Source organism: Notamacropus eugenii, chromosome 4 (assembly GCF_028372415.1).
Source record: "Notamacropus eugenii isolate mMacEug1 chromosome 4, mMacEug1.pri_v2, whole genome shotgun sequence".
NCBI lineage: Eukaryota > Metazoa > Chordata > Mammalia > Diprotodontia > Macropodidae > Notamacropus > Notamacropus eugenii.
The window spans coordinates 144,233,631-144,261,292 of record NC_092875.1 but is presented as its reverse complement, the minus strand read 5'-3'; the positions used below and the strand labels follow the sequence as shown (position 1 = coordinate 144,261,292).

The 27,662-nt window shown below is 37.2% G+C and overlaps 1 protein-coding gene across 2 annotated transcripts in view; it reads left to right on the top strand.

Moving 5' to 3' along the window:
* The window catches only part of ZFPM2 (zinc finger protein, FOG family member 2), a 568,693-nt gene extending 541,598 nt beyond the window's left edge, over window positions 1–27,095 (top strand). For both annotated transcript variants that reach the window (XM_072603297.1, XM_072603296.1), the window contains 3 exons: window positions 17,775–17,981; window positions 20,558–20,782; window positions 23,589–27,095. In XM_072603297.1, the coding sequence (XP_072459398.1) occupies window positions 17,775–17,981; window positions 20,558–20,782; window positions 23,589–26,080 (2,924 nt within the window). In that variant the 3' untranslated portion in view covers window positions 26,081–27,095. The remainder of the gene's footprint in view (window positions 1–17,774; window positions 17,982–20,557; window positions 20,783–23,588) is intronic.
* The last annotated feature ends 567 nt before the right edge of the window (window positions 27,096–27,662 follow it).

The window sequence follows — 27,662 nt, the reverse complement described above, 5'->3', positions numbered from 1 at the left end:
TCAAGTTCAGAACAAAAGTTTTCCTTCACAGCAGGAAAATGAAGTAGCAGCCGGCACTCACTGTGGAAGTCTGTTGGGTTGTTCTGACTTACAACATGTGCCCACTAGTCTTTACCCAGAAGATCTGGGTCAGGGAGGGGGAGTTGTTGGCGTTGTTGTGGGAGGGGGAGGGTTTGGTTTTTCCCCTCAGGACACTTAAAAACCAAAATGCCCCCATGACATGAAAGCAGCATGCAGCTCAGGGGTGAGTTCTCATCCATGTCCCAGGAGCTACTTAAAAAGGGATTTTGAAAGAAGCAAAAATGTATTCTTTGTAACCACTGAAGAAAAGCCAAATTCTGGCAAAGGGGAAATTGTTTTGTTTCAAGTAGAATTTTGACCTTAAGCACGCAGTGATTCTTTGTCGTTTCTGGCCTTCTGTCCTCTCCCTGTTCTAAGACGCAATGTACATAGATCCTTGTGTTTCACAGTACTTTGGAAGCTGGATGCTGGTTCATTTAGATGACTATAAGGGATCGTATAGAAATTCTGAGTTTTTTAAAATAACAGATCTTGAGGGATGATCAAATGTGGTGCTGTAACCTAACATTTAGGGGAAGAATAAAATTAGATGAATTCTTTCCCCCTTTCTCCTCTTTCTAGGAGCGTTGAGGGAAAGCGCATAGTGCCATCTGCTGGAGAACCATTCCCCTTTCCTGGGTTTCACCAATCTATATTCTATAGTAGCAGACCACAAGAAGTCATTTGACGTTAGGAATACACATATTTGATCTCCCTGAGGAAGATCAAAGTATGTCCATATATTATAAAATATCCATTATATCACATGAAAATACTTTTATTGAAAACTGTATTGTGTGATAACTTGAAAATTTCCTTTAGCATATAAAAACTGCACTGTCTGAAACATGAAATGATGACTATTTTTTTTTTCCACAATTTGAAATAGAATATTCAGACTATGGTAAAAGACTTATCTTTTATAATTTATTACATTCACTTTATTTAAATCAGAAAAACAAAATGACATGGAAAAAATAGCTTTGGCATAAATATCTCACCTTATGGTTAGTTCCCTTTGGGTATTTGGAAAGAGTTTAAAATAGCAAAAGCATTTCAGGCTTTTCAATAATTTTTTTTAAGATTAAGGTAATACTTAAAAATTGTTTTTCTTAAAACATTTGTCATATATCAAATGATTTATAATAGTAAATAATTTTTTTTCAAATTAAATCATTATCCTTTTGGTATGTCCGCATGGAAAGAATGTTGTACTTAGAATGGGGAAAGACATATGTGCTTAATTTTGCCTTGTTGCTTATGATCTAAGTCTATAAGTGAGTTATTTCACCAAAAAACGAGCCTCAGTTTTCACATCTGTAAAGCAGAGATAATATTTATAACTACCAACCTCACAGGATAATTGTGGGGCAAGTATTTCAGAAAGCTTAAAGGCAAGGAGTTACTATAATTATTAAAGATTTTTTAGGATTTTGAGTCAGAAGGAATCTCAGAGCTCATGGGTTTTTAACTTGGGTGGCCATGGTTAAATTTCAGGGTGTAACTGAATTTAGCTGGACAGAAAATAATTACATCTATATTTTCACTAACTTTTGGTTTCCATTGTAATCCTATGAATTTTATTTTGTGTCTCAAAACAAAATTTTGTTTTATTTCCCCTTCAGAGAAGAGGTCCATTAGCTTCAATTGATTGCCAAAGGTTACTTTTAGACAACACATATATGCACACACATTAAGAATGCAATTCTAATCCAACCTCATTGACAGACGAAGACATTAAAACCCAGAAAAATTAAGGGATTTACCCAGAATGTGTTGCAGCCAAGAAGGTGTAGACCTAGGATTTGAACCAAGATTTTCTAATACCAGATTCCACACTTTACATGTTATATCCCACTGTGCTGTGAGTTCCTTTCATATCAAGTTTATAGGCTAGGATGGGGGCACAGGAAAGGGGTAAGGAAATCCTGTCCAGGAGCTTCCTCTCCCAAAGCAGGTCAGCTGCAGCTGCTGCACTTTAAGAGTCTTAGAGAGTTACCATAGAGGATTAAGAGGATAAGTCATTTGCTCAGCATCACACAAGCCACTACGTGTCAGAGGAAGGACTTGACCACACCAGCACACCACTTCCTGACCCAGAGATCATCTCTTTTTCCACATCCTGACTTTCATTAATTTATGACTCCTTCAATATAATCTAGAACCATACAGATCTCTATATTTTAAATCACAGTTTGGATTAGTTATAAATGCCCAAATTTCTGTTTTGAACTCTGGCTAAATCCATGAATCATTGCATGGTGGCACGACCAACGGACTAACTACCTGTGTAACCTGTGACAATTTACTTCTCTGGGCCCTGTGTGAAAAGGGTATAGAGTTAGGTTGTCTGTCCCTAAGGTCCTGTCTAGGTCTCTGTATCTATGACTTAGAGTTCTTGAGAATGTTTTCTTTTTAAGAAGAGTTCAGGTAATTTAAAAAATAATGATAATTTAGAATAAGTATGTTGAAATATCTTCTGAAATCTGCTCAGTTGGATGGTGCTGGATTTTCTTTTTGAGGGGGCATGGATTAGGAAGGAACTGCAGTTTTGTTAACAGAGGCAACTTAATTCATTAATAGAGACAATGAAATTCCTTCTACCAATTCAGATTAGCATTTGCCTGGGGTTCTGTTAGGTTCTGCCACATGTCCAGGGTCACACCGTCAGTACTACACAGAGACAAAACTCGGACCCAGACACCATGTTGTCTCTCTGTCTGAAATTAAATTGTATTTAATATGGTCCCTTCAGTACAGACCTGAGAACTGGACTCCAGTTCAACTCTTTGATGTTTTTGAGGGGTTTTGTTATGTAACTGACATTATGCCCCACTATTTTGTTATTCACTATTCTAGTGCATTTATCCTAAATGTTACAAAATTAAAACCTAAGATTTTCTAATATTCTTTCTTCTAACTTAGTTATCTTTAATATTAGATTTCAGAGAAAAAATATCCCTAGAAAACTCATAAAAATGAAAGAAAAATATTTTTAATCAAAAGGAAAAAATATTTCATTGTAACACATAAATTGTAAGATAGTAATTCTGAGAATTTGACAGAGTATGCCTCTCACTGAGTACATGGTCTTCTTCATTGGTGGCATAGAGCCTTATGAGACAGAAATTTGTCTGAAATCAAGATGAAGAAAAAATGCCTTCTGAATAGAAAATGGTTAGTGTTGAAGCTAGTTTTTATTCCCAACTTAAGGGCAACTTTTCCTGATTGGAATGGGATTGTGTAACAAATAGAATATATTATAGAGGGAACCGGAGGTAGTAAATACATGGAAAAGCACTTAAAGAAAGAGCAAAATGTCAATAGGGAATAACTTTCTTGACAAGTCAAAAGAGGTTCCCAGCAGCTCCCAGGCTTTCCCCAAAGCCAAGGGCAATCTGAATATTTTGGGTTGTTATGAAAGAAGTAGGCCCTCATTTAAGGACCAGGAGTTTTAGAATGTCTGAATCCATTGATGCTGAAACCCCTTTGCCATGTGGAGACTTCAGGGATTAATATGGCCCAAAGCAAAGAAAAAAAATCAAAAGGTGAGGCCATAGGGCTGCTTGGGCAGGGCAGCGCACAGAGGGGCCTGCCAGCCATTTGGCACCTCCTCTCCTCACCAGGGCTCCACATTGCCCTGCAGCTGACTACCCAGCCCTCTACCACCATACCATGGAGGCAGGTCCCTGCACTTTTTAACTGACACCCTGTAGAAGCTTAATGAGCCACTTGAAAAACGAATACAAAACAAAGAAAGGTAATGGAAACTGACAAGCTGAAAAAGGAATAGCGAGATTCATTTCCAACGTGGTGCTTGGGGGAGTTTTCATCAGAATATTTCCATGAAGTGATGGGAGGAGGAAAGAAAAAGAAATAAGAAACAGCCTCCTGTGATGAACTTGTATAATTTATTCCTCCGCAGAACAGCAGGCAGTACTGCTTCATTCTTTCTTTTTCCTGCCTCCCCCCCCAAACCGACTCCCCATCTCTCCCCTCCACCTAATTTTAGAGCATTCCCAGGCCAGGTAAGAATGAAAATGAAACATGTGAAAGAGAAGTCATAATGAAAATGTGGAAAGCTCACGGATTATTTATAAGCTTGCAAGTTGTATATTTGGTGGAGATTTCCTCCCTTCTGCTCCTGCTTGCTGATGAAGAATGGTATTTTAATAGGCAGATGGTAAAGACAATTACAGTTAGGGGCTCAGCTGGGAGTTACATCAGTTTATTGCAAATTATTAGTTGATAAATGCTTTTGTTTACAAGCAAAGTCTTAAGCAGCTTTGTAATCAGTTTATCAGCTGCAGGCTGAGTTTTGACAGCTTGCCTTTGGGGTAGAGTGGCATTTCTTGGCTGGTCATTTAAAATCCTGCTGACCCGGGAAGTAAGCCAGACCAAAGATGGGCACCTTAAAGGGTACCTGTGAGAAAGGTGGCAAAGTCCACAGGGCTCTACATTTAGAATCAATGCTGGAAAAGCTACTGTGAAAACTGGGGCCCAAGATAGATCACCTTAAAAGCTGCTAAAGATACTCAGAGATGAATGGAAGCCTATTTTCAGAGTTTGAAATACCTCTAAGTTAGCAAACATGTCTTATCCATCTAAATGGCTTTGAAATAAAACATTTAAGGATCCCATAAAAACATGGTACTTCCTCACCTACTATTCTCATTGCAGTATACCAGTGTTTTATAATCCCAAGCATATTCGTTCAGAAAGCACTCTGCCTTCATCTCAAGGTCATGAGTGAGCTCCCTTTTCTTTTCATTCAGTAGTAGAGGTCTCACTGGGTAGCCATCATAGAAAGACTAGTAAAGACATTAAACTACTGGTAACCAGAGTCTGATTATTTCCTAAAGAGTGCAGCTGGGCAGGGGAGACTCTGTTTCTTGGGAAAGAAGGAAAATTGTTTCTAGACTTTTTTTTTTACTTTTAAAAGAAGGTACTCTGCTTTAGAATGAATAATAATGGCTCACATTACACGGATTTACACCGGGTTACAAACTACCCTTCAAGGGAGAGAGAAAATAGTATTATCCGTATTTGATAGATGTGTAAACGAAGGCTTGGACAGGTGACCTGGTTTGCTTAATAGCCACCTGTCTAGTAAGTTTCAGAGCTGGGATATGAAACAAGATCTCCTTACCGTCAGTTCACCCCTCTTTAGACTCTCAACCCACTGAGAGTCAGGGATAGATAGGGCTGAAAGAATTATTTAGATTACGTTACCACCTTTAGCCATCAATATTTTAGGAATACGATTAGTAAGCTGCTTAAACCTCCTTTTTCCTGACCTGTAAAATGGGATGGCAAATTCTTCTATCAAATCACAGTTCTCTTATTAGTATTCATATCTTTATTTTGTTATATTTTAATCTATAGAAGGCTATGAGCTTTCTAGATAGGCTCCTCATGAGGAAAATATACCAGCTGAATTTGCTGCTAAATAATAAAATATATGTGGTTATTTGTGACTTTATTTTTTAAAAAAACCCTACAGATCCCTCCTAATTCTGAGACTGTTTAAGCAATAAACTTTATTTGGGTTTTTTAATAAATCTTGTCATTTTGAACCAAGTATCTAACACTTTTATGCAGTAGAATTAACAGATTATTTTAAAAGTGGCTTCTTAAAGGTACCTAATAGATAGCATTTACTTTGATCAGCTCAGGATTTGAACCAGGGTTTACTCAGATACATATTTACCTATTTGATGTCTTCATCTTCTAAAGCTATGTATTTAGTTCTCTCAACCCTCTGAAAAATAAGCTTTGGTCGTTCAGTCAGGGGGAAAGAAAATAAATAAAATGCTCCCTTATAACCCCTTCTGGGAGAATCTATTTAGTTTTCTAGTTTACTGAATGTAACTTTATATTCATTTCTGTGCTTTGGAATTTATTTGAGGGGGTGGTGGGTGGAATCATCAGCAGATGGAAAATGAATGACCAATATTAGAAGCCTTTTTTATTTTTTTAGTCAGAACTGCTATGTCCCTTGATGCATCAGTGCAAAATGGATCATTGTAAAAGTAAATTCAATAAATTAATTTAGTGGATTTGTACTATACATGACATCTAAAGCAAAAATCTTTTCTTTGCTTACCTCAGTTATTCTATCACATTTCTGTTTTCCCCCTCCCTTGTGCTCCTTCTTCTCCCTATTTTTTCCTTTCTCTCTTTCAACCAAAAACCTTACCTCAGGAGAAGTGACTAAATCCATCCTAGAACTGACCATTTGATTTATCTAAATTTCTAAATTTTGGCAAAAGCTTTGTTGTTTTGATGCTAGATTTTTTGATAAACAAGGAAAATCCTGTCCCCACCTCCCCCCTTTCATTTTCTTTTGGCTGTCTATATGGTACCTTGAAAAGAGCCCAGGATTTGTGATCAGTGGACCTGAGTTTTATCTCTCACTGCTATAATGTGAGCCTGCACAAGTCTCTGGGAGTTGGATTATAAGATTGCTGAGGTCCCTTCCACTTTGAAATCTATGGTCCTGATCCTAACTACACACATTCACTATAGACATTTGGTTTCTAATTTTACCATCCTTTAGCAATAAAAATTCTTTCTGACTCATTAGATAGGTATGGTTGCCTGACTCTAGGAATTTCATAATGGAGTCCTTGGTAATTTAAAAACATGAGTTTTGTTTTACTACAGAGATACATCTTTTTTACTTTCTATAATCAAATTATTAGAAGGTAAATAATGTACTAGGCAAAATATTCCATTTTAAATTTATTTTCTTGATTGGAGAGGAGAAAGTGGTAAGGAAGGGAGGGCTACTTGCAATACTCTTCTTAAAGCTGGTGCAAGTCATTGAAGTCTGATTCCATGGTTGGTACTTGAATCTGAATCTCTCTCTCTCTCTCTCTCTCTCTCTCTCTCTCTCTCTCTCTCTCTCTCTCTCTCTCTCTCTCTCTCTCTGTCTCTCTCTCTCTGTCTCTCTCTCTCTGTCTCTCTGTCTCTCTCTCTCTGTCTCTCTCTGTCTCTGTGTCTCTGTGTCTCTGTGTCTCTCTGTCTCTCTGTCTCTCTCTCTCTCTCTCTCTCTCTCTCTCTCTCTCTCTCTCTCTCTCTCTCTCTCTCTCTGTCTCTCCCCCCCCCCCCCCCCCCCGCCCCGTCGAGATGTATAAAAACACGTCAGGAATGCCAGAATGGGAACATGGAATGACCAAAAATGTGTTCCAAATTGTTTAGCTTGCCTACAATGTACAAGTGAAAAATGTTAAGGATTATTTAACAACGGGGAAAGACCTTTCTGCAAAATGCCTTTGATTTATTGCTGGTGTGTGCTGCAGATCTTTATCAGTTATTCTTACACTATTTTATTCAAAAACTTGTGTAAACCGTGAGTTGGCATGTTACAGCATAACGGGAGAGGCATTAATCAACCCTTAAATAAACAAGTTCATAGATCTATCTAACAACTATGAAGTAGTTAATACATTTATAAGCAATTTTATTATAGAAAGAAGGCCTAAAAGACTAGTGCTTAATTATCTGGACTCCTCTGTGCTGGGCTCTCTTTTGATCGTATTAATGAAGCAGCTGGCCCATTGTTTCTCTTTAATTCCACTATTGTTTTAAGAATATGTCACAGCTCTTTATTCTTTTATCAGGTACTGTGCAGGAGGAACCACACAATACCTCATATTCCTACTGTATTTGCCAATGCACAAAGAAACCTCCAAAGCATTTTTCAAAGCAGGGGCACTCATAATTTATAAGTTCTATTGCTTGCACTACTTTACTGTCAAGAATTTCAACAGTATTGGATTTGAATTCATTATAAATGTATATTAAACAATGTGGCTACATATAGATATATGTCATCTGTTAATGCCTAAACGCTGAGATCTGGGCACTATAACGTGTAGCATAAAAATTGGGACATTTCTTTAGTCCTGGAAATTATTTAAAACAATATACTCTGGATGGAAAAAAAATAAATTTGAGGCCTGGACCTCATCTTGGATTTTCAAATTATCCTTAAATGAGTTTATTTGGAAGAAATAAAGGAGAAATAGAGATAACAAAACAAACAGATGCCCACCACCCCCTCACCCTCACTACACCCCCCAGGAACTTGATGTCTTTTTTTTTTGTCTCTTCAAAGAACTGCTTGTTCTTCAAAAGGAATGGTTTTAATCTATGGGAATGTGCCTGAAAGTTAGTGTGGGTCATTCCATGGACTAATATGCAGTGTTTTTTAAATGAGTTTTGATAGTGGCCTGACCCTCCTGTGCAGTCACACTTGTATACAGGAAATCAACTCTTAGATTGGTGTAATATGACATGATAATTACAGGGTTCCAATGTTAGGCAGCCCCAAAAGAATGGATAGGGATCAGTGTTCTAACAGGAGGTATCTATGCTGAAGCTATTTTCAACCTGATGGTTCAGTTGTAATTACTTATTTCTTGAATTTCTTTGAAAACTACAAAATCCTCGGAGTAACATGATCCCTGTGAATCTGATTTTTAGTGGATTTGGGAGGTAAAACAAACAAGGAAAAAGAGTCCATATGGTAGACTTGTGTTCCATGTAACACATACAACTTTTGGGTTTTTCTGGCAAATATCTGGTTTCCTGGACAACTTATCGATTTTTTCTTCTTGCCTTTCCAGAGCCCGAATCTTAAAAAGAAAAGCTAGATAAATCATTCTATTTCACAGCTTAATACATCTACCAAAAGTTACAAAACTCAACTTTCAATTTACTTTTAGAAACTCCATAAGAACAAGTTGCAATTATTTAGCCAAAGGGGGAAAAAATCCAAAAATAAACTTCATTTTTATGGAGCGAGAAAATGAATTAATTTGCTTCAAGTCACCCATATTCTTGTATTCCTGGATGCATTTCTCACATAGAATAAAGTTTCATACTAGTATCCATATCTATCTTCTTGAGACGCCACTGTCCTTCTACATAGTGAGGCAGAGTAATTCAGAATCTAAATGCGATTTAATTGGTTCAATTTGCTATATATTTTTATGCTAAGTTTGACACTCTATCTTGATGAGCCAAATGTAGTTGTGCTCTGCGTTTACAGCTTCATATTGCTTGGGTTTTCTTATTTTTACAAAGCAAAGTCTCTCAATCACAGATAAATTAGAAAAAAAATATACAAACAACACATTGCAAAGTTTTTGGGGTTTTTTTTACAGCTGTGCTATGTAATTATTAACCTGATTTTTACCATTGTATGAAACCATGAATCGCAGATAATGTGGATGAAGTTAAATGCTTTTATGTTAAATACATTTTGCTTATACTGGACTCTATAGGTATGGCCGTACAATATAATTGAAGCTTTGTCAGCTCTGTAGCCTAGCAACAGATAATACTGTTAGGTTGCTGAATTGCTCCTGGTTGACAAGTAGGGAGTATTTTTGTGTTTATCATGTTTGCTAATGATGGGATCCTTTCCAAAAGGCTTGTCTTAATCTTAATTAGAGTTTATCAGCAGAGGTCTGCATGACATTACGCAGACACTGATTTCATAAATAATAAAAAGTGCAAGTGAAAAATTTGGCAGGAGAGGGAGATATTTGAGGCCACTGATTCTTGTAAGAGGAGCGTGAATTTCCAAAATGTAATCAAGTTTGAACTGTGACTTTATTCTTTATTATCAAAACTTGCAATACACTTCACTGCAGTTTTGACAGCAATTATGAATAAAATTTATCAGCTTCCTGTTAGGAACCAGATCTGTTTGTGCAGGAATCTTGATCATAAACATTCCTAAGAACAGCAAGTCCATAGTTTTTTTCTTCTTTTCTTTCTTTTTTTCCATGAACATCAAGGCCTCAGTAGTTATTCCTTTTCCATGGAACCTTGAAACTGCTTGTCCCTTATTTTGTAGGGGTAGTGATGGGAAGCAAAAATGAGTGGCTGTGTTTGCAGCGTAAGAGGCAGACAAAGAGAGGATCCTAAAATAACCTTTCCATTTGGTGGAAGTAATGAAAGTATCAGATAGCTGCCTCAGAGCCTGATGTCATTTGATAAAGGATTCATGCCAAGGCGAGAGGAATGTAATTTTTCTGCTCTAGTTTGCACAATATGATATTATCCCACATCCACGTCCACAGTGTTCTGGGATTCAATAGTATTGATCATCCCTAACTAGTAAATTACTTATGTGTAATTAACACTAAGCCAATAAAAGACTAAGAGAAGTCTGTGGCAGCATGAAATCCAGATATCTGTCAGATTCAATCTGAAAATTATCCATGGGCCCCTTCTTCCAAAAAGAATGATTTGGAGGCAGAGGATTAGATTGGAGTTCTGGCTTTATTTGTTAGTTGTGTAACACTGGACCCATCATCTCACTCTTTTCTCTGAGCCTCTGCTCCATCTGTAAAATGAGCAGGTGGATTCACTGATCTCTGAGGTGCGCTCCAGCCCTAAATCTGTGATCCCTTTTATCCACTCTACTAATGAGTACCATCTTCACCAAAGCCAAGAAAACAGAGGAAGAAGCAAAATCACTGATTTCAGATATTGATTCCTGAGTGTCTTCATTGAATTAACCTGGACACTTTTGGCAAGGGGATAGACTATGAATATTACTACTACTGCTGCTGCTGCTGCTGCTACTACTACTACTACTACTACTACTGCTACTGCTACTGCTACTGCTACTGCTACTGCTACTACTACTACTACTACTACTACTACTACTACTACTACTACTACTGCTGCTGCTGCTGCTGCTACTGCTAAACAATAGGAATTCTTATTAATTAGGATACTATGTTTTATTTCTATAAATGATATCTTATTGTTGCCCATGTTAGGAGAATAATATGTAACTCTTTCCATGAGGTAGTTTTGTTGCCTCAAATGAGTTGTCCCCCTGTCATTTTTAGAGCTTAAATTGTGCTTTTTAATTGTTTTAGGGATTATTTATGCAAAGCTTAAAACATCTAGGTGGCACAATGAATGGAGTATTGGACCTGGAGTCATAAAGACCCATCTTCCTGATTTCAAATGTGTCCTCAGACGTTGTACCAGCTGTTTGACCTGGATGCAAGCTAATTAACCCTGTTTGCCTCAGTTTTCTCATCTGTAAAATGAGCTGGAGAAGGAAATGGCAAACCACTCCACTATATTTGCCAAAAAAAAAAACCCCAAATGAGTTCACGAAGAATTGGACACAACTGAAAAATGACTGAACAAGATACAAAGCTTTCCCCCTTCCCTCTTTGTTTTTGCCTTGAAAAAGTTAACATAGGAAGTTTGTGTATTATACACAGTCCAGTAGCATTTGTTAAATACCTACTGTGTGCCAGACGCTGTGCTAAGCACTATAGATAAAAACAAAGGCCAAAAAATAATAGTCCTTATCATGAAGAAACTCTTAGTCTGATAGGGAAGACATCATGCAAGAAACTGCCCAAACAAGAGATATTCAGGATAAACTGGAAGTAATCTCAGAGGGAAGGCATTAAGATTAAAAATCATCACTTTTAGAGGAAGAATGGATAGAACCGTAGACCAATTGTTGGTAAGACATGGGTTCAATTCCTATCTCAGAAAAATACTAGCTGTGTAAATTTAGACAAGGCACTTCAGCTCTCCCAATTTCAGTTTCCTAAGCTGTAAAATGGGATTATTAATACTAGGAGTGCTCACCTTATAAGGTTATTGTGAGGATCATATATGGTAATGTATAAAAAATACTATCCAGCTATTAAAAGTCACCGAATACTATCAATTATTATTAATATTTACGTTGCCTAGTCCAGCCTTTCATTTTACTTTAAATTAAATTCTAATTATTAAGCATTTATATTTTTCGACCTCCCATTACACCACCACTACCACCACCCAAATGGGGAGGGGAAGCAAAAGGAAACCTCTGTAATAAATAATGTGTAGTTAAGCAAATCAACTTCCCCCCTTTCCTGCGTCCAAAGTCACGTGTCTCAGTGTCTCCTTGTAAGAGGGTGAGGAGTGTTAGCCTTTGTCATAAGTCCTTTGGAATCATGGTTGATCATTACATTGATCAGAGAGCTCTTAAGTCTTTCAAAATTGTTTTTCCAGAGTTGTTGTCTTATTGATTGTGCTCCGGTTCTGAACACTTCTATATCAGTTCTTACAAGATTCTCGGATTTCTCTGAAACCATAACCTTGATAATTGCTTATAGAATAAGAGAATTCGATGACATTCAGATACCAGAATTTGTGCAGCCATTCCCCAATTTATCAGCGTTCCCTTAGTTTAGAGTTCTTTTGCCACTACAAATATTTCTAAAGAAGTTAGTCCCTTTTCTCTTTCTTTGATCTTTTTTTGGGGTATAAAACTAGTAGTGGTATCTAGCCCTTCATTTTTAAAAGAGGCCAGAGAAGCTGTGTCTTGCCCAAAATTACACAACTACATTGTGGTAGAACCATGATTAAAACTCAAGTCTTTTGACTCCTACCACGGTGTTTTGCTTTGCTTTATTTTTGGTTGATGCTGTTTGGAGGCTATCTAGTTTTAGAAGAATGACTTCATCTGAATTTTAGGGTAGGAGTAGATGAGTAAGTGTATTTTATTACATACTTTCTGCCCAGAACCATTAGATAAGAATAAAAGCATCGAATCCTATATTTAGTGATATATCACCAGTGCAGGCCAGCAAAATGCCTTAAAAGTAAACAAAACCTTAAATTTATTATTATTTACCCCCTTCTCACTATTGAACATGTCAGATTCACCCCTTTGATCTAGACTCCCTCGCATCCTATCTCAAAAGAGTATTTCCCATAACAACTCACATAACTAAGGAATTCCCAAGGTGAAATTTGAACCCAAGTTTCTGCTCATCCCAAATCCTACTTGCATTAATTTACATCATGCTGCCTTTCAATGTGAAGTTTGCAGCTAGAAATTCAAGGAATATACTGTGAAGCCTAGCAGGTGGGAATTCTGCACTTTTCCTATTCTCTTCTCTTAACAGTTACTTACATTTACAGCGTTTTAAGATTTGCAAAGTACATGGATGAGGACTATCCTAATCAAATTGTCCCCATTTAGAAATGAGGAAAACAGAGCTCAAAAACTATGGGACTTGCTTATGGTCAGCGTAGCCAGGTTACACCCAAGTTGAGATCCAGACTCATTTTCTGGATTCTAGGTTTGCCCCTTTTTGCAAAATACGCATTGCCTCTTATACTTTATATTCTGGGTAGGTAAAGATAAGACACAAGTGATTATGCCATCTCTAGCTAACCAGAAGGGTGAATCACAATGCAGCATCACAGAGACACACAAATTAAGTTCAGACACATTTCTTGGGAAGTTCTAGAGAAAATATGATTTGTAATAGTACCATTTACACCTTTGAATCTTGTGCTTTAAGGAAACGCTATAGCATAGCTCCTACTCTTTGGAGCAAAAACTCTGCCCTCAAATGAATCTTCTTGTGCTGTTAGACTTCTGTTCAGCTAAGTTATTCCCCCTCCACATATAACAAAAAATTTGGAATGAGGGATTGACCTCTCTCATTCACAAAGTTCCTTCCAGCTCTGACATAGAATGATTCTAAGTGTTGACAGCGTTCACATCTGGGTTCCTATTGCCTGTTTAAGTATGCAGATGTGTATTTTCCCTTGCATGTGCTTTACTTTGAAATTTTTATATGTCTTTGAGGCCTGCAGCATGAACTTTATCTTTCTACTTAAATAGTGTCATTAATGTAATTTGTTTCCTCATCTTTAAAAGCTAATAACTTCATCTAATTAATTGTCCAAAGTTTTTTTTCTAAAATGATGACCTAATTCTCACACATGGGATTGTGCCAGTTTGTACACTTTCATTATATCTTCATTCAGTTTTTTGCAACAAGTTGTTTTACCACTATGTTATCTTTTGAGGTAGGAGTGGGGATTGGATTGGAAATAAAGTATAGTTGAAAAGGTAGATAGAAATGCTGAGATATAAGCAAAGAAATGTGACTTATCCAAATTAGTATCATTTTTACTTGTTTAATGAGTTTATCATGGTTTTTGCTATATGTATATCATGAGAAAAAACAAGGTTTATAGCATATGAAATACGCAGCGTTATTTCAGACATAAGTATATTAGATGTATATTTTGCCTTGAAAGTATAGATTTAAAAAATATAAATGCTTTGCCTGTCTAAACATATAAAATAAATGAGACTTCATTATCTCATCCCAATATGGGGGTAGATGGACTTGCATAGGTAATTTCCTTATTAATGCATGTCACATGATCACTACAGCACAGAGCCACAGTATATCTTTCTTACCATTGGAAGAAAGGGTTCTTTTTCTTTAAACAAACATTTATTTAAATAAGCCTTTTTGAAACAGATCTTTGGCATATCTTCTTTCCCGGAAGTTCTGTCAGTGGAAGTTAAGATAAAACAGTCATCGTGTTATGAGGAATATTACATAAGAAAGAGCAGTCAGCAAAAATTGGTAGTGAACACGTGGAGAGTGAAACTGACTTATGAGAATATCAGAATTTAGCTTTGTGGGTTGTTTGAGGTGCTGTGTGTGTGTCTGTATGTGTGTGTCTGTGTATGTCTGTTTGTATCTACATGTCTGTGTATCTTTGTGCTATAAAAATAAATCCATTTCTGAGCCTGTTTCTTCATCTATAAAAATGGAAGGGAAAAATCTGCCTTACCTGCTCTATCCAGTGATTGCAAAAATCAATCAACCAGCAAACATTTCCGAAGTGCTTGTAGTGTACCAGGTACTTTATGAAGTGCTTGAGATACAAAGAGAAAGCAAAAATAATCCCTATGTTCTAATGGGGGAGACAAAATGTATGTAAACAGGTATAAAAAAGACGTACACAGTAGTTAGAAGGAAAATACCCTAATAAGGTGTGGAGAGTGGTGGGGAGACAGGGATCCTGATTGGCAGAGGGCAAAGGCAAGCTGGAAAGTACAGTTAATGCAAAGTGAGAGATGGCACACTGTATGAAAAAAACATCAAGTTAAATATCAAAGGAATCAATGGAAAAGTATGAAGAAGAGGGTCTACATCTCAAACTATACTACAAAGTGGTAATAATAAAAACAGTTGGATACTGTATAAGAAATAGAGTGATTAATCAGAGGAATAGAATAGGACTCAGGGGTGGGGAACCTACAGCCTTGAGACAACATGTGGCCCTCTATGTCCTCGTGTGTGGCCTTTTGAATCCAAACTTTACAGAACATATATATTACATACATGTAATATGTATGTATATATGTATGCACATATATAAGTACACACATATATAGATATATATTAATGTATATATATACACATATAGACATAGAAAGATGTATCTATATAGAGAGATATCTATATCCATATCTATCTATCTAGAGAGAGAGAGATTAGATATGTATATATGGCCCTGAGCTAAATTTCTAGAAATGAGTCTTTATCCAATTGAGATAAATGGTCAAAAGGATATAAAAGGCAAGTAGGTGATACAATGGATAGAGCGCCAGACCTAAAATCAGGAAGACTTCATCTTCCTGAGTTCAAATCTCACTTCGGATATTTCCCAGGTATGTGACCGTGTGCAAGTCACTTAACCCTGTTTGCCTCTGTTCCTCATCTGTAAAATGAGCTAGAGAAGGAAATGGCAAATCACTCCAGTGTCTCTGCCAAGAAAACCCCATATGAGGTCACAAAGAGTAGGACACCACTGAAATGACCTGACAGTAACAACAACAAAAGATATGAATAGGCAGTTTTCAGAGGAAGAAATCAAAGCTATCAATGGTCATATAAAAAAATATTCAAAATCACTAATAATTAGAGAATGCACATTAAAATAGCTCAGAGATCCTACCTCATACACATCAAATTGGATAAGATAACAGAAAAGGAAAAATGATAAAGCTGGAGGGGATGTGGAAAAATAGGTGCATTAATGCACTGTTAGTGGAGTGGACTCTTGGAGTCCACTGTTGTTGGAATGACAGGTCCAGTCATTCTGGAGAAAAATTTAGAACTATGCCCAAAGGGCTATACATCTCTTTCCACCTTTTGACCAGTGATACTGCTACTAGTTCTGTACCCCCAAAAAGATCAAAGGAAAAAAAGGATCCATGTGTACGAATGTATTAATACCAGCTCTTTTTATGGTGGCAAAAGATTTAGAAACAATGGATGCCTGTCAATTAGAGAATGGCTACACATTATGGTATATGAATCCCATGGAATACTATTGTACTATAACAAATGATGAAGGGGATGGTTTCAGAAAAACCTGGAAAGACTTATGTGAACTGATAAAAAATGAAGTGAGCAGAACTAGGGGAACAGTATACATAGCAACAGCAATATTGTAAAGATGACCAACTATTTGTTAAAGAGTTAGTAACTCTAATCAATCCAATGATCCACCCCAGTTCCAAAGAGCTAATAATGAAAAATGCTGTCCACTAGATAGAGAATTGATGAATTGAGATTGCAGATTGAAGCATACCTTTTTCGTTTTATGTTTTATTTTGGGTTTTTTTTTTGGGATATGGCTAATGTGAAAATGTTTTACATGATTTCACATGGATAGTAGGTATTATATTCCCTCTCAAACGATAGAAGAGGGGATAGTAGGGAGGGAAGAAAGTTCAGAACTGAAAATGGAAATCAAAACAAAAAAATAAATACCATCTTCCCCTCTCCCCCAATTAGACCAGTCTCTCTGGACTATAGATCATAACTACAGATGCAAAAATGTCTAAGAAAATGGAAGACACTAAATATATGTGAATTACTATTTGCTATGAGATATAAGAATATATTATATATTTTGTATGATATTTATGTTTAATTAGTCATTTTTTTCTAAAATGAATAAATCCATTTGAAAGCAGCTAATTAAAAAACACTTTGCTCTTCTTATAAAAAAGGTTGGGCACTGTGGGTGTTGGTAGTTGGACTAATGACCTCAAAGGTCTTTTTCAGATCTAAATCTATAAGCCTTGGGTATTATGATATGCTGTCATATGTGGTTATTTTGTCATCAGTTGTGTTTAACTTTTTCTTTGTGAAAAGGGAAAATTTAAAGGTTAAGTGATATCAGGAAAAAATGTGACGTTGAAATAAAATGTATCAATGAAAACTTTTTTAAAATAGTATCTACTCTGAAAGGCTGAAGAGCAAAATTATAATACATATGATCTTCCCACTTCCAATCACAAAGGAGAAGTGATAGAAATAGGGTCATCAGCAAAATACATACAGATATATGTACACCCATAGGTATGTGCACACACGTGCATATATACACACATTCATGCACATATACACATGCATATATGTATTATGTAATATATGTATGGTTATTTGTGAGATGTGTGTGTATTTGGGCAAAAAAATGTATTTAGGCTAAACCTACTGTAATTTTTTTTCTTTCCTTCAAGCAATAAGATTTAGATGAGTTAAAAAAAGGATAAGAGCCAAACATTTGACATAGCTATCTAAGAGATATTGGTTATATATCCTTTCTTGACCTTTTTTACTGTTAGTCATTATAGATGGATATTTCTTCTAATCCAGGAAAGGAGATCCCTCCCTTCCCAAGGGAAAGGTAAGGTTAGGCAGCTGCCTTGGTTAGGCAATCCACCCCTAAACTGACATGAGATGCATGAGAAGATGCTGTTGACGTTAAATCTACTCTCCAACAGGCTTGAAAATTCTATTGTCAATTAATTTTTCCCTCTCTTTTCTTCTTAACAGGGGGTCAGCTTTGGTGCACTACTACGAAGGCCATCTCTGAGGGTGAGGAGCTCATTGCCTTTGTGGTAGATTTTGACTCAAGGCTACAAGCTGCCAGTCAGATGACACTCACAGAAGGGATGTATCCTGCCCGGCTGCTGGATTCAATTCAACTGCTCCCTCAACAAGCTGCCATGGCATCTATTTTGCCTACAGCTATTGTCAATAGTAAGTGTTGAGGAGGGCAGCTTCGTTGATTCTATGGGGTGGAATCGAGGTATGACCCAACTGGCTGTGAGGCTATGGAAACTCAAAGTATCTGGGATTATTATGGAGAGAGAGAGAGAGAGAGAGAGAGAGAGAGAGAGAGAGAGAGAGACTAAAAACCTTTCAGTGCAGATGTCAACTCCTGAGTGACACGAGACACTGACACCATGAACCGTTTGGATACTTTACAAGCCTACTTAGCTGAATAAGAGACCCTTTAAATATGATTAATTTGACAATGGAACACTTTGGGGCTTCAAATATGTTGAGAGAACTGATAAGAATTGGTCCCAGAGAGGCCTAAAAATACTCATAAAGTAAAGGGGGCCTGGGAAATTTTTAAGCAAAAGAAAGAAAAGTAATCCTATTTTGATATCCGAAAAATTTTCTTAATATATGTTTGATTAATACATAATTTTATTTTCATGTGAGGAAAATATCTCTACAAACAAAATTTTCTCAGAGGATCTCTGTTCTCATCATAGTTGATTGCTTTATAAATATAGCATGTAATTTTTATATATACATCATGAGAAAACTGGTGCAGTGGATAGAGTGTTAGTAAGAAAGAAATGAGTTCAAATCGAAACTCAGAGATAATATTTGTAAAAGCTCTTAGCAAACCTTAGAGTGCTACATAAATACTCATCAATATTATTACATATAATGTACAACATGATTTCAGTGATAATTGTATTGGAATTTCTGTCAGGGTAAGTGGAGCTAAAGCAGCCATGTTGTAGGGAATCTTACGTAATAAATACTCTGATCAATACTCTTATTACTGCCTGTGTGACAAATTACATACTTCTCTGTTTTGACAGTCTGGCTTTTTCCCCAACTCTTCTTTCCAATCTCATCATGCTCTCTATGCTTCAGCCAAACTGATCTACTGCACAGTTCCCAAATAGAGCATTGCATCTTTCACTTTTGTGCCTTTTCAAAGTCTCTCCCCACTGCCTGGAATACCTTCCCTCATGGCTACTTCCTGAATCCCCAGATGCCTTCAAGAGCTTAAGAGACACTTAAGGGATCTCCACTGATTTCCCTGGTTGTTAGTGGAGCTCCTCAAAATTCTTTGCATTTTTTATATATTTCCTATCTTTCTTTTTTATTTGTATCCCCAGCATCTTGCATATCACCAGGAAAATGGAATTCACTTAATATGTGCTTGCTGATTAACAGCAATATGTCAGCAAAAGATTATAGTGAAAATATTGACAGAAAAATGGGAAAGTTTTGAAATTAACATGTGGAATTTATTACGTGTGTGTGCATTATATATATATATACATTTTATATACACATCAATGTATATGCAGATGGTGTGTATGTTTTTTTAAAGTAGTTTTCTCTATATATATTCTGTGTAAATGTAGTACTGACAGTTGGGGTAGTAGGGATTATTCATGTTTTAAGTTCAGAATTTTTTTTTAAAGAAGACCTTTACTTGAGTCCTCCCTCTGACATACACAGAGTCATCTGCCTCTTAAAATTTAAAGTAAATGATTTTGTTTAATGAATGTCATTTAACCTCTTAATTATCCCAAGCAACTCTAAAATTCATAGTTAACAAAGAGATTGCCAGTCAGTCTACTGTAGTGCAGAAAGCTTCTGACTGAAGTTTGCTACATTACTGAAATTAAATAAGTCTCTCCACCCTGATTATAGACATATATACATGTAATCATATATGCACATATTATATGTAAATATATATGCATAATTTTTAAAATGAGACCAATGATTTCATTGGTAGAGGGAATTTTCATAGCTCCCTCTATCAATACCTTTGGGAGATACTCTGCAACTTATAGTTGTAAAGAGTCCCCTAAGGCATTGAGAAGTTAAATGATTTTTCCTAGATCACATGAGCAATACTTGTGACAAATCTGCAGCCCACATTGTCCTGACCTCAAGGCCATCCTTCTATTCATTGTGCCATACTGCCTTTTAAAAAAGTTGTTTATACAACTCTACAATTATCTGTGTAAAATTATTATTTTAATAATAATAGATAACACTTACATGACACCTACTATGTGCCCCATATTACATACTGAGCACTCTCAAATATTATTTCACTTGATCTTCACAGCAGTCCTGTGAGGTAGGTGATATTATTCCCATTTTACAGTTGAGGAAACTGAAGTAAACAGAGGTTACATGCCTTGCCCAGGGTCATTTGTCTAGGAAGTATCTGAAGCAGGATTTGAATTTGGGACACACTGACTTCACACCCAACATTCTGTCTGCTGCACTACTTATTCAATTGTACAAGCTTCTTGAACACATGGACTGTTTTTAACCTCATATCTTACCGAGCATCTAGAAAAATGCTCTACCTATAGTAAATATTTAATAGACGTTCATTGTATTTGTTTCTTTTTGGAGCTCCATTCAAATTTGTTACTCATCTCATTGGCTGCTTTTCTGGTTGGATCTTAGGAACTGAGAACAAGAAAACCAACAGATGCTTTCCTCATCATTGGTTCCAAATGTACTGAAGCTCACAAATGTACTGTTTTTCTTTTCAGAGGATATATTCCCTTGTAAGTCCTGTGGCATTTGGTATCGAAGTGAGCGGAATTTGCAAGCACATCTCATGTACTACTGCAGTGGGAGACAAAGAGATGGGCCCCCCATGGCAGAAGAGAATGAAGACGCTCCTCATCAGATATCCAGTGCTTGCCCCTTTCCACAGTGCACCAAAACTTTTTCCAATGCCCGAGCCCTGGAAATGCACCTAAATTCCCACAGTGGTAAGTTTCCCCTTCGCCTTCTCCTAGAGATTAACATGGTCATTAGAAATCTTTAAGGTTCTCATGCGGTTCTTCTAGGCCAGTTTTCTTTTTAAAACGCCAAGAGTACTTTAATATCCTGTCCTTCCTGAATAAACTTTCTACCCCAGATGTGTGCCTACAACTCATATGCTCCTGTTTTCCCCAATCTAAGAAATAGAAGAGGCAGCATGGTGTGGTGGGTAGAGTACTGGAGACTGGGATCAGGAAGACCTACCTTCAAGTCTTGCCATGATATCCATTAGTGGAGAGACTTTCCCTGGTATTCATGTGAAATGTAATTATCCTCCAGAGGAATCCAGAGTAGCCAATGTGGAATCGACTTAATGCTGACTTTAGTTCATTTACTTCCTGGGTCTATCAGTCTTTGCAAGCTGAAGCAGTTTATTTAGCAGATTTACCCTGCATTTAACCATGGAAGTGAAGCCCATCATTTCTTTAGTTTACTAAAATTAAGCTCATGAGAAAAGCAAAAGTAGTTGTTCTGTTTTCTGATTTTATCTTTTACCTTATCAGTTTGTATAATTTGACTTCCAGGGCATCTACCAACAGTAGATTTTCAGTGTCATTAATCTGTGGCAATTGTGGTCATAATATCATAGATTTCAAGTTGTAAAGAGGATATTGAGTCCCATGCTTTCATTTGTTGATTATGTAACTTGTTTAGGGTTGTAGAGCTAATAAGTATAAGAGGTGGGATTTGAACTCAGTTCTTATGACTACAGGATCAGTTCTCTGATGATTCACCTAGCTGCCACTAGTGTTTTAAACTTCATAGTCTTTTCACCTTGACAGGTAAACCCCAAACGTTTTTCTCTAGAATCCAGTTGTAGTAGGAGATCCCATTTCCTTTAGAGTTCTATGGTAGACCTCTCTTTAACCCCAACTTTTCTTTCCGCATCACTATATCCCATCAACAATCGCTCCTTCAAAAAGATTTGCTACATGTATTCCACTTAAAATATAGACCTCTCTCTCTCTCTCTCTCTCTCTGTTTCTGTGTGTATGTGTAAATGAATGAAGTATATTAGCTTCGTTGATTTTGCCACACCTTTTGAGACACCCCTTTAGGTAGAGCAGAGTCATCAGAAATCATTACACGACTCCAAAGTCAATAGGGCACCTCTTAACAATTCTTTGATGATTGGGCCAAGGAGTTTCAGAGGACAGAGGAATCCTTCCTTTAAGCCACATAGTTGAGAGAAAAGTTATGACTGTTGTGGTTGTAGGAGCACCTCAATTTCTTTCTACTCACCTTGCTCCTTGGTCCTCACACAGGCCGAATTTAATCATCTGGTAAAGTAGAGGGTTCAGGGAAAGTTGGCCTTCCCATATGGTGAGCATGGAGAACCACAAATCTGACTGAACAGTACTGGAGGCACCATATGTGCTACATAATAGCTATCCAATGTGGAGGAAAAACTGGGGAAAAAAGTACTATATTCCTTGGTATGGGAAATAAGAGAAAATTATAAGAACTCCATACCTTCAGCTATGTCGTTCTTTGATTTCATGTTATGAAAGTCAGTATGATGTAGTATATAGAGTATGGGACTTGGACTCAGGAAGAACTACATTTGAATCCTACCTCCAACAGTTCTTAGATCTGTCAGTCTGGGTAAGTCATTTCATCTCTCTGGGCCTCAGTTTTCCCATTTGTAATATGAGAGGTTTATACTCAATGACCCCTCAGGCCTAAAGCTATTATTCCTATGCATCTCTTTGGTACTGTTGATTCATAATTCAGTGCCCATTCTATTCTATTCTATGAAGACAAAACATAGCAGATTAGATCATATTAGCAAATTAAGTGTTAATACTCTACCAAATGAGTGAGCACCTTGTTTTAAGTCACCCTGAAATAGAAAAATAAGGATTTAAAAAAATAAAGGAGGATGATTTGCTTTGCAAAAGGATTCACTTTAGAATTCATTCATTGATCTCATTTTTCACATTTAAAATGGTTTATTTTTAAAATTTTTAACTTAAATATTTTAAGATTAAATTAAAAGTAGTATTTTAAATAAAATTTAAAAAGAACACATTTTCAGAAACACTGCTACATTTTAAAGAAAAGTTGATCTGTAAATTAATATAGTAGAAGTAGTATTTTCCTAATAAGCAGAATGTTCTAAGGGAAAGAACGCTGAACAAGGAGTCAGGAGGTCTGGGTTTAAACCCAGGCTCTACGATTGCTGTGTGGTGTCAGTCTAGTTTTTAAACCTTCTGGACTTCAGTCTACCCTTCTGTTAAATTAGGATAATAGAACCTACCCTACTATGTCATAGGATCATCATAAGAATCATGAGAGATAAAGCATATGAAGGCCCTTTAAAAATGTAAAAGCATTCTAAAAATATAGGGTGCCATGACAGATCACAATTTTCAAGGGGCTATTGAACTTTAAGGTCATCTCCTCCAAACCCCCCACATTCTACAGTCGAGAAAACAGACTAGATGAGTTAAGTGACTTGCCCCAGATCACACTGGTGGTAAATGACAAGAGTTAAGATTTCAACCCAAGTATTTTAACTCCAAATCTATTGCTCTTTCCTGGGTATCTTGGTGGAAGTATCAATATGATACATAAAATGGAGTATCTCAAAAGAAAAAGAAAATTGCTATTTAAAGTTATCTGTGTCAGTTTGGCCAGTTCAGCTGTTAAGCTGCTAAAATAAATAAATACTCAAGTTCCTCAGAATGGACCATGTTCATTGACAACCAATATTTTTGGTTCTTAGCCATCTCCTTTTCGATTTCTCCCCAGGTGTGAAAATGGAAGAATTCCTCCCTCCTGGTGCTAGTCTAAAATGCACCATTTGTAACTACACTGCTGACTCCGTGATCAATTTTCACCAGCACCTGTTCTCTCACCTCACTCAAGCTGCCTTCCGATGTAACCATTGTCACTTTGGCTTCCAAACTCAGAGGGAGCTAATGCAGCACCAAGAAGTTCACGTTTCCAGCAACAAACTCCCAAGAGAAAGTGACATTGAACACTCCCCAAGTGGAAATGAAGACAACATACAGCCGACCTCGGAGATGTTCAGTAGAAATGAACTTCCCCAGAATCAAAAGGGCATGCAGACTAAAGATGCTAGCTCTGACACGGAGCTGGATAAGTGTGAGAAAAAGAATCAGCTTTTTCTCCCAAATCAGAGACAAGAATTACAGCCTTCAGCCAATAAACAAAGCTTTTCCTATACAAAAATCAAGTCTGAACCTTCCAGCCCAAGACTTGCCTCATCTCCAGTTCAGCCTGGCATTGGTCCCTCTTTCCCTATGGGCCCTTTTCTATCTCAGTTTGCTTTTCCCCAGGATATCACAGTGGTTCCTCAGGCTTCAGAGATCTTGGCCAAGATGTCTGAACTGGTACATAGAAGGCTGAGGCATGGAAGTAGCAGCTACCCTCCTGTGATCTACAGTCCTCTAATGCCCAAAGGGGCCACTTGTTTTGAGTGCAACATAACATTTAACAACCTGGACAATTACCTGGTGCACAAAAAGCATTATTGCAGCAGCCGATGGCAGCAGATGGCCAAGTCTCCTGAATTCCCCAGTGTTTCAGAGAAGATACCAGAGGCTGTAAGCCCTAACAATGGTCAGAGCTCCATCAACCTTCTTAACACAGCTCCTCATCCTTCTGATCCCGAGAATCAGCTCCTTCAAACATCTTGTATCAATTCCTCTACAGTCTTAGATTTGATCGGGCCAAGTGGAAAGGGCCATGACAAGGACTTCCCTACACAAGTTAAAAAGTTATCTGCTTCTAGTAGTAGTGATGATAAAATCAATGGAAAACCTGCTGATATAAAGAATTCTAATCTTTCTTTAGTGGAGGGGGAAAGCGATCCTAATAAAACTACTTGTGATGCTTGCAACATCACCTTCAGTCGACATGAAACCTATATGGTCCACAAGCAGTATTACTGCGCAACTCGCCATGACCCTCCCCTAAAGAGGTCTGCTTCCAACAAAGTGCCTGCTATGCAGAGAACAATGCGTACCCGCAAGAGAAGGAAGATGTATGAGATGTGCCTCCCTGAACAGGAGTCAAGGCCTCAACTTGTCCAGCAGCGTTTCCTGGAAGTAGCCAACCTCAGCAATCCTTGTACATCTACACAGGACTCCACAGAAGGAATGGGAGACTGCTACCACCCAAGATGTGATATCTTCCCAGGAATTGTCTCCAAGCATCTGGAAACATCTCTCTCCATCAACAAATGTGTTCCAGTTTCCAAGTGTGACACTTCTCATCCTAACGTATCCTGTTTGGAGATGGATGTACCCATCGATCTCAGCAAAAAGTGTTTATCTCAGTCTGAGAGGACATCCACATCTCCAAAAAGGCTGCTGGATTACCATGAGTGCACTGTTTGCAAGATCAGTTTCAATAAAGTAGAGAACTATCTGGCCCACAAACAGAATTTTTGCCCTGTCACTGCACATCAGCGTAATGACCTTGGACAACTGGATGGCAAAGTATTTCCAAATCCAGAAAGTGAACGGAGCAGCCCTGATGTCAGCTATGAAAGAAGTATAATAAAATGTGAGAAAAATGGAAACTTGAAGCAGCCTTCTCCCAATGGAAACTTATTTTCCTCCCACTTAGCCACTCTACAAGGACTGAAAGTCTTTAGTGAAGCTGCTCAGATTATTGCCACAAAAGAAGAAAGCAAACCTTTGTTTCTTCCGCAATGCCTTTACCCTGGAGCGATAAAGAAAGCTAAAGGAGCAGACCAGCTTTCTCCATATTATGGAATAAAGCCAAGCGATTACATTTCTGGTTCTCTGGTCATTCATAACACTGACATAGATCAAAGCACAAATGCTGACAGTGAGTCACCCAAAGGCCAGCCCCCTTCGAATGGGTGTGCTGGCCAGAAGAAAGAGTCCCTGCCATTGTTACCCAAGAACAGAGGCATGGTAATAGTGAATGGTGGCCTGAAACAAGATGAAAGGCCTGCTGCAAACCCACAGCAAGAGAACATTTCTCAGAATCCTCAGCATGAAGATGGACACAAGTCTCCATCTTGGATCTCTGAGAACCCATTAGCTGCAAATGAAAATGTGTCTCCGGCAATGCCTTCTGCAGAGGAACAGTTGTCTAGTATAGCAAAAGGTGTGAATGGCTCCACCCAGGCTCCAACCAGTGGAAAATACTGCCGCCTGTGTGACATCCAGTTCAACAACCTTTCAAACTTTATCACTCACAAGAAGTTCTATTGCTCGTCACATGCAGCAGAACATGTCAAATGAAAAAAAATAACAAACAACCTACCAACAAACCTGTCAGTCACCTTTGGTACCAGTGTTTAGTATCTTGTTCCATGCAGTCCAAGCAAAGACGCTTGAATGCTATCTGGGCAATCAGGAGATAACTCATTATGGCTGAGTTGAAGACTTAAGGTGTAATTTCATTACAGTCCATTAGTAAAGTGTATTCTTGGTGCCATTTTCAAAAATATTAATTTATTTTACCAGCAGTATTCATAGCTGTGGTTATGTTATTTTTATTTAAAAACTTTATATTAAAGTCATTTGTAATGTTATTGTATAGTTATTGTGTAGCACATATGGTTTGCACTGTATAGTAGGTTTTAAAGAAAATAGTCACAAACAATACAGAAAAAGGCATTTTAGAAATAGCTTCAAAAGCACTTGTGTATCCTGATTTTTTTCTTATATGCTGTTGCAGATATATGTATATGCTAAAATATAACTTGCAAGGACATTTTCAATACACATGCTGTAAAGTTCGCCTTAAGATTTCAATTCTTAAATGACCAGGCTCCATTTTGCACTTTATATTTTAGCAGATACAGTCCCTTAGTCATTAGGCTTTGCATTTGTATGTAGAGGTATGTTTCCGTCCATTTTCTTAATCTTAAACATGTACGTTAAATGAAGATGGCAATTTTTTTCTTGTATAGTACTTGTATTTTCTTTCACTGATGCATCTCTGTCTCAATTTTTAAACCTTTGCTGTTAAATGCAATACTTTATAAAGAATGAACAAAATTACTGGAAGCAGTATTGTAAGTAATGAGGATGTATTAATCAGTTTTATCTTTTGAAAGGCACAGTCAAAATTGAAACCCTAAACTCAATGCTGCAAGTATGAATTTAATTCATATATAAGATCTATTTAAACATGAGTAGCAATACTGCACCTGGTGATCACAAAGATAATGTTCTACTTCTGATAGAAATGATTTCTCAACAAATGTTGTTACTATGCATGTATATGGATGGAATAAAATTCCAGATCATTGGAGAAGTTTGGAAATTCTTTTTTTTAATAGAGGAAATCTCAGTCATATGATGGGAACAAAGCAGACTTTGAAATGGAACCGCACCACTGCAATAAGGATATGATGTAGTGGCAAAGGCCCTTACAATGTATGGAATTCTCTAAATCCTCCGCTATGGCCTCCACATTCCCAGAATTCTGTTTTCATACAGCCAAATAATAACCATTCATATATTTCTTTTGGATATTAACATAGGACATTAAGGTTAACAAAGTACTTTGCAAACTTTATGAAATCTGATCCTAGCAACAGACTCAGTAGACAGCCAGTAAATGTTTATGAAGCTCCTACTGTGCTAAGTGCTGGAGATACAAAAAATAAAGCAAAAGATAGTGCCTGCTCTCAAGGAGCTCATGGGCTAAAGGAGGAGAAAATCAACGAGGCAGGTGTTATAGACTGCATATTTTCCCATTTGTTGTCCAAATCTGTAATGTCAGTTGTGTGGGGACATTTTCAACACCAACATACATTGAACAGCAACTCTACTGAAATTTATCACTTTAGAGAGTGACTTGAGGTATGGAAGA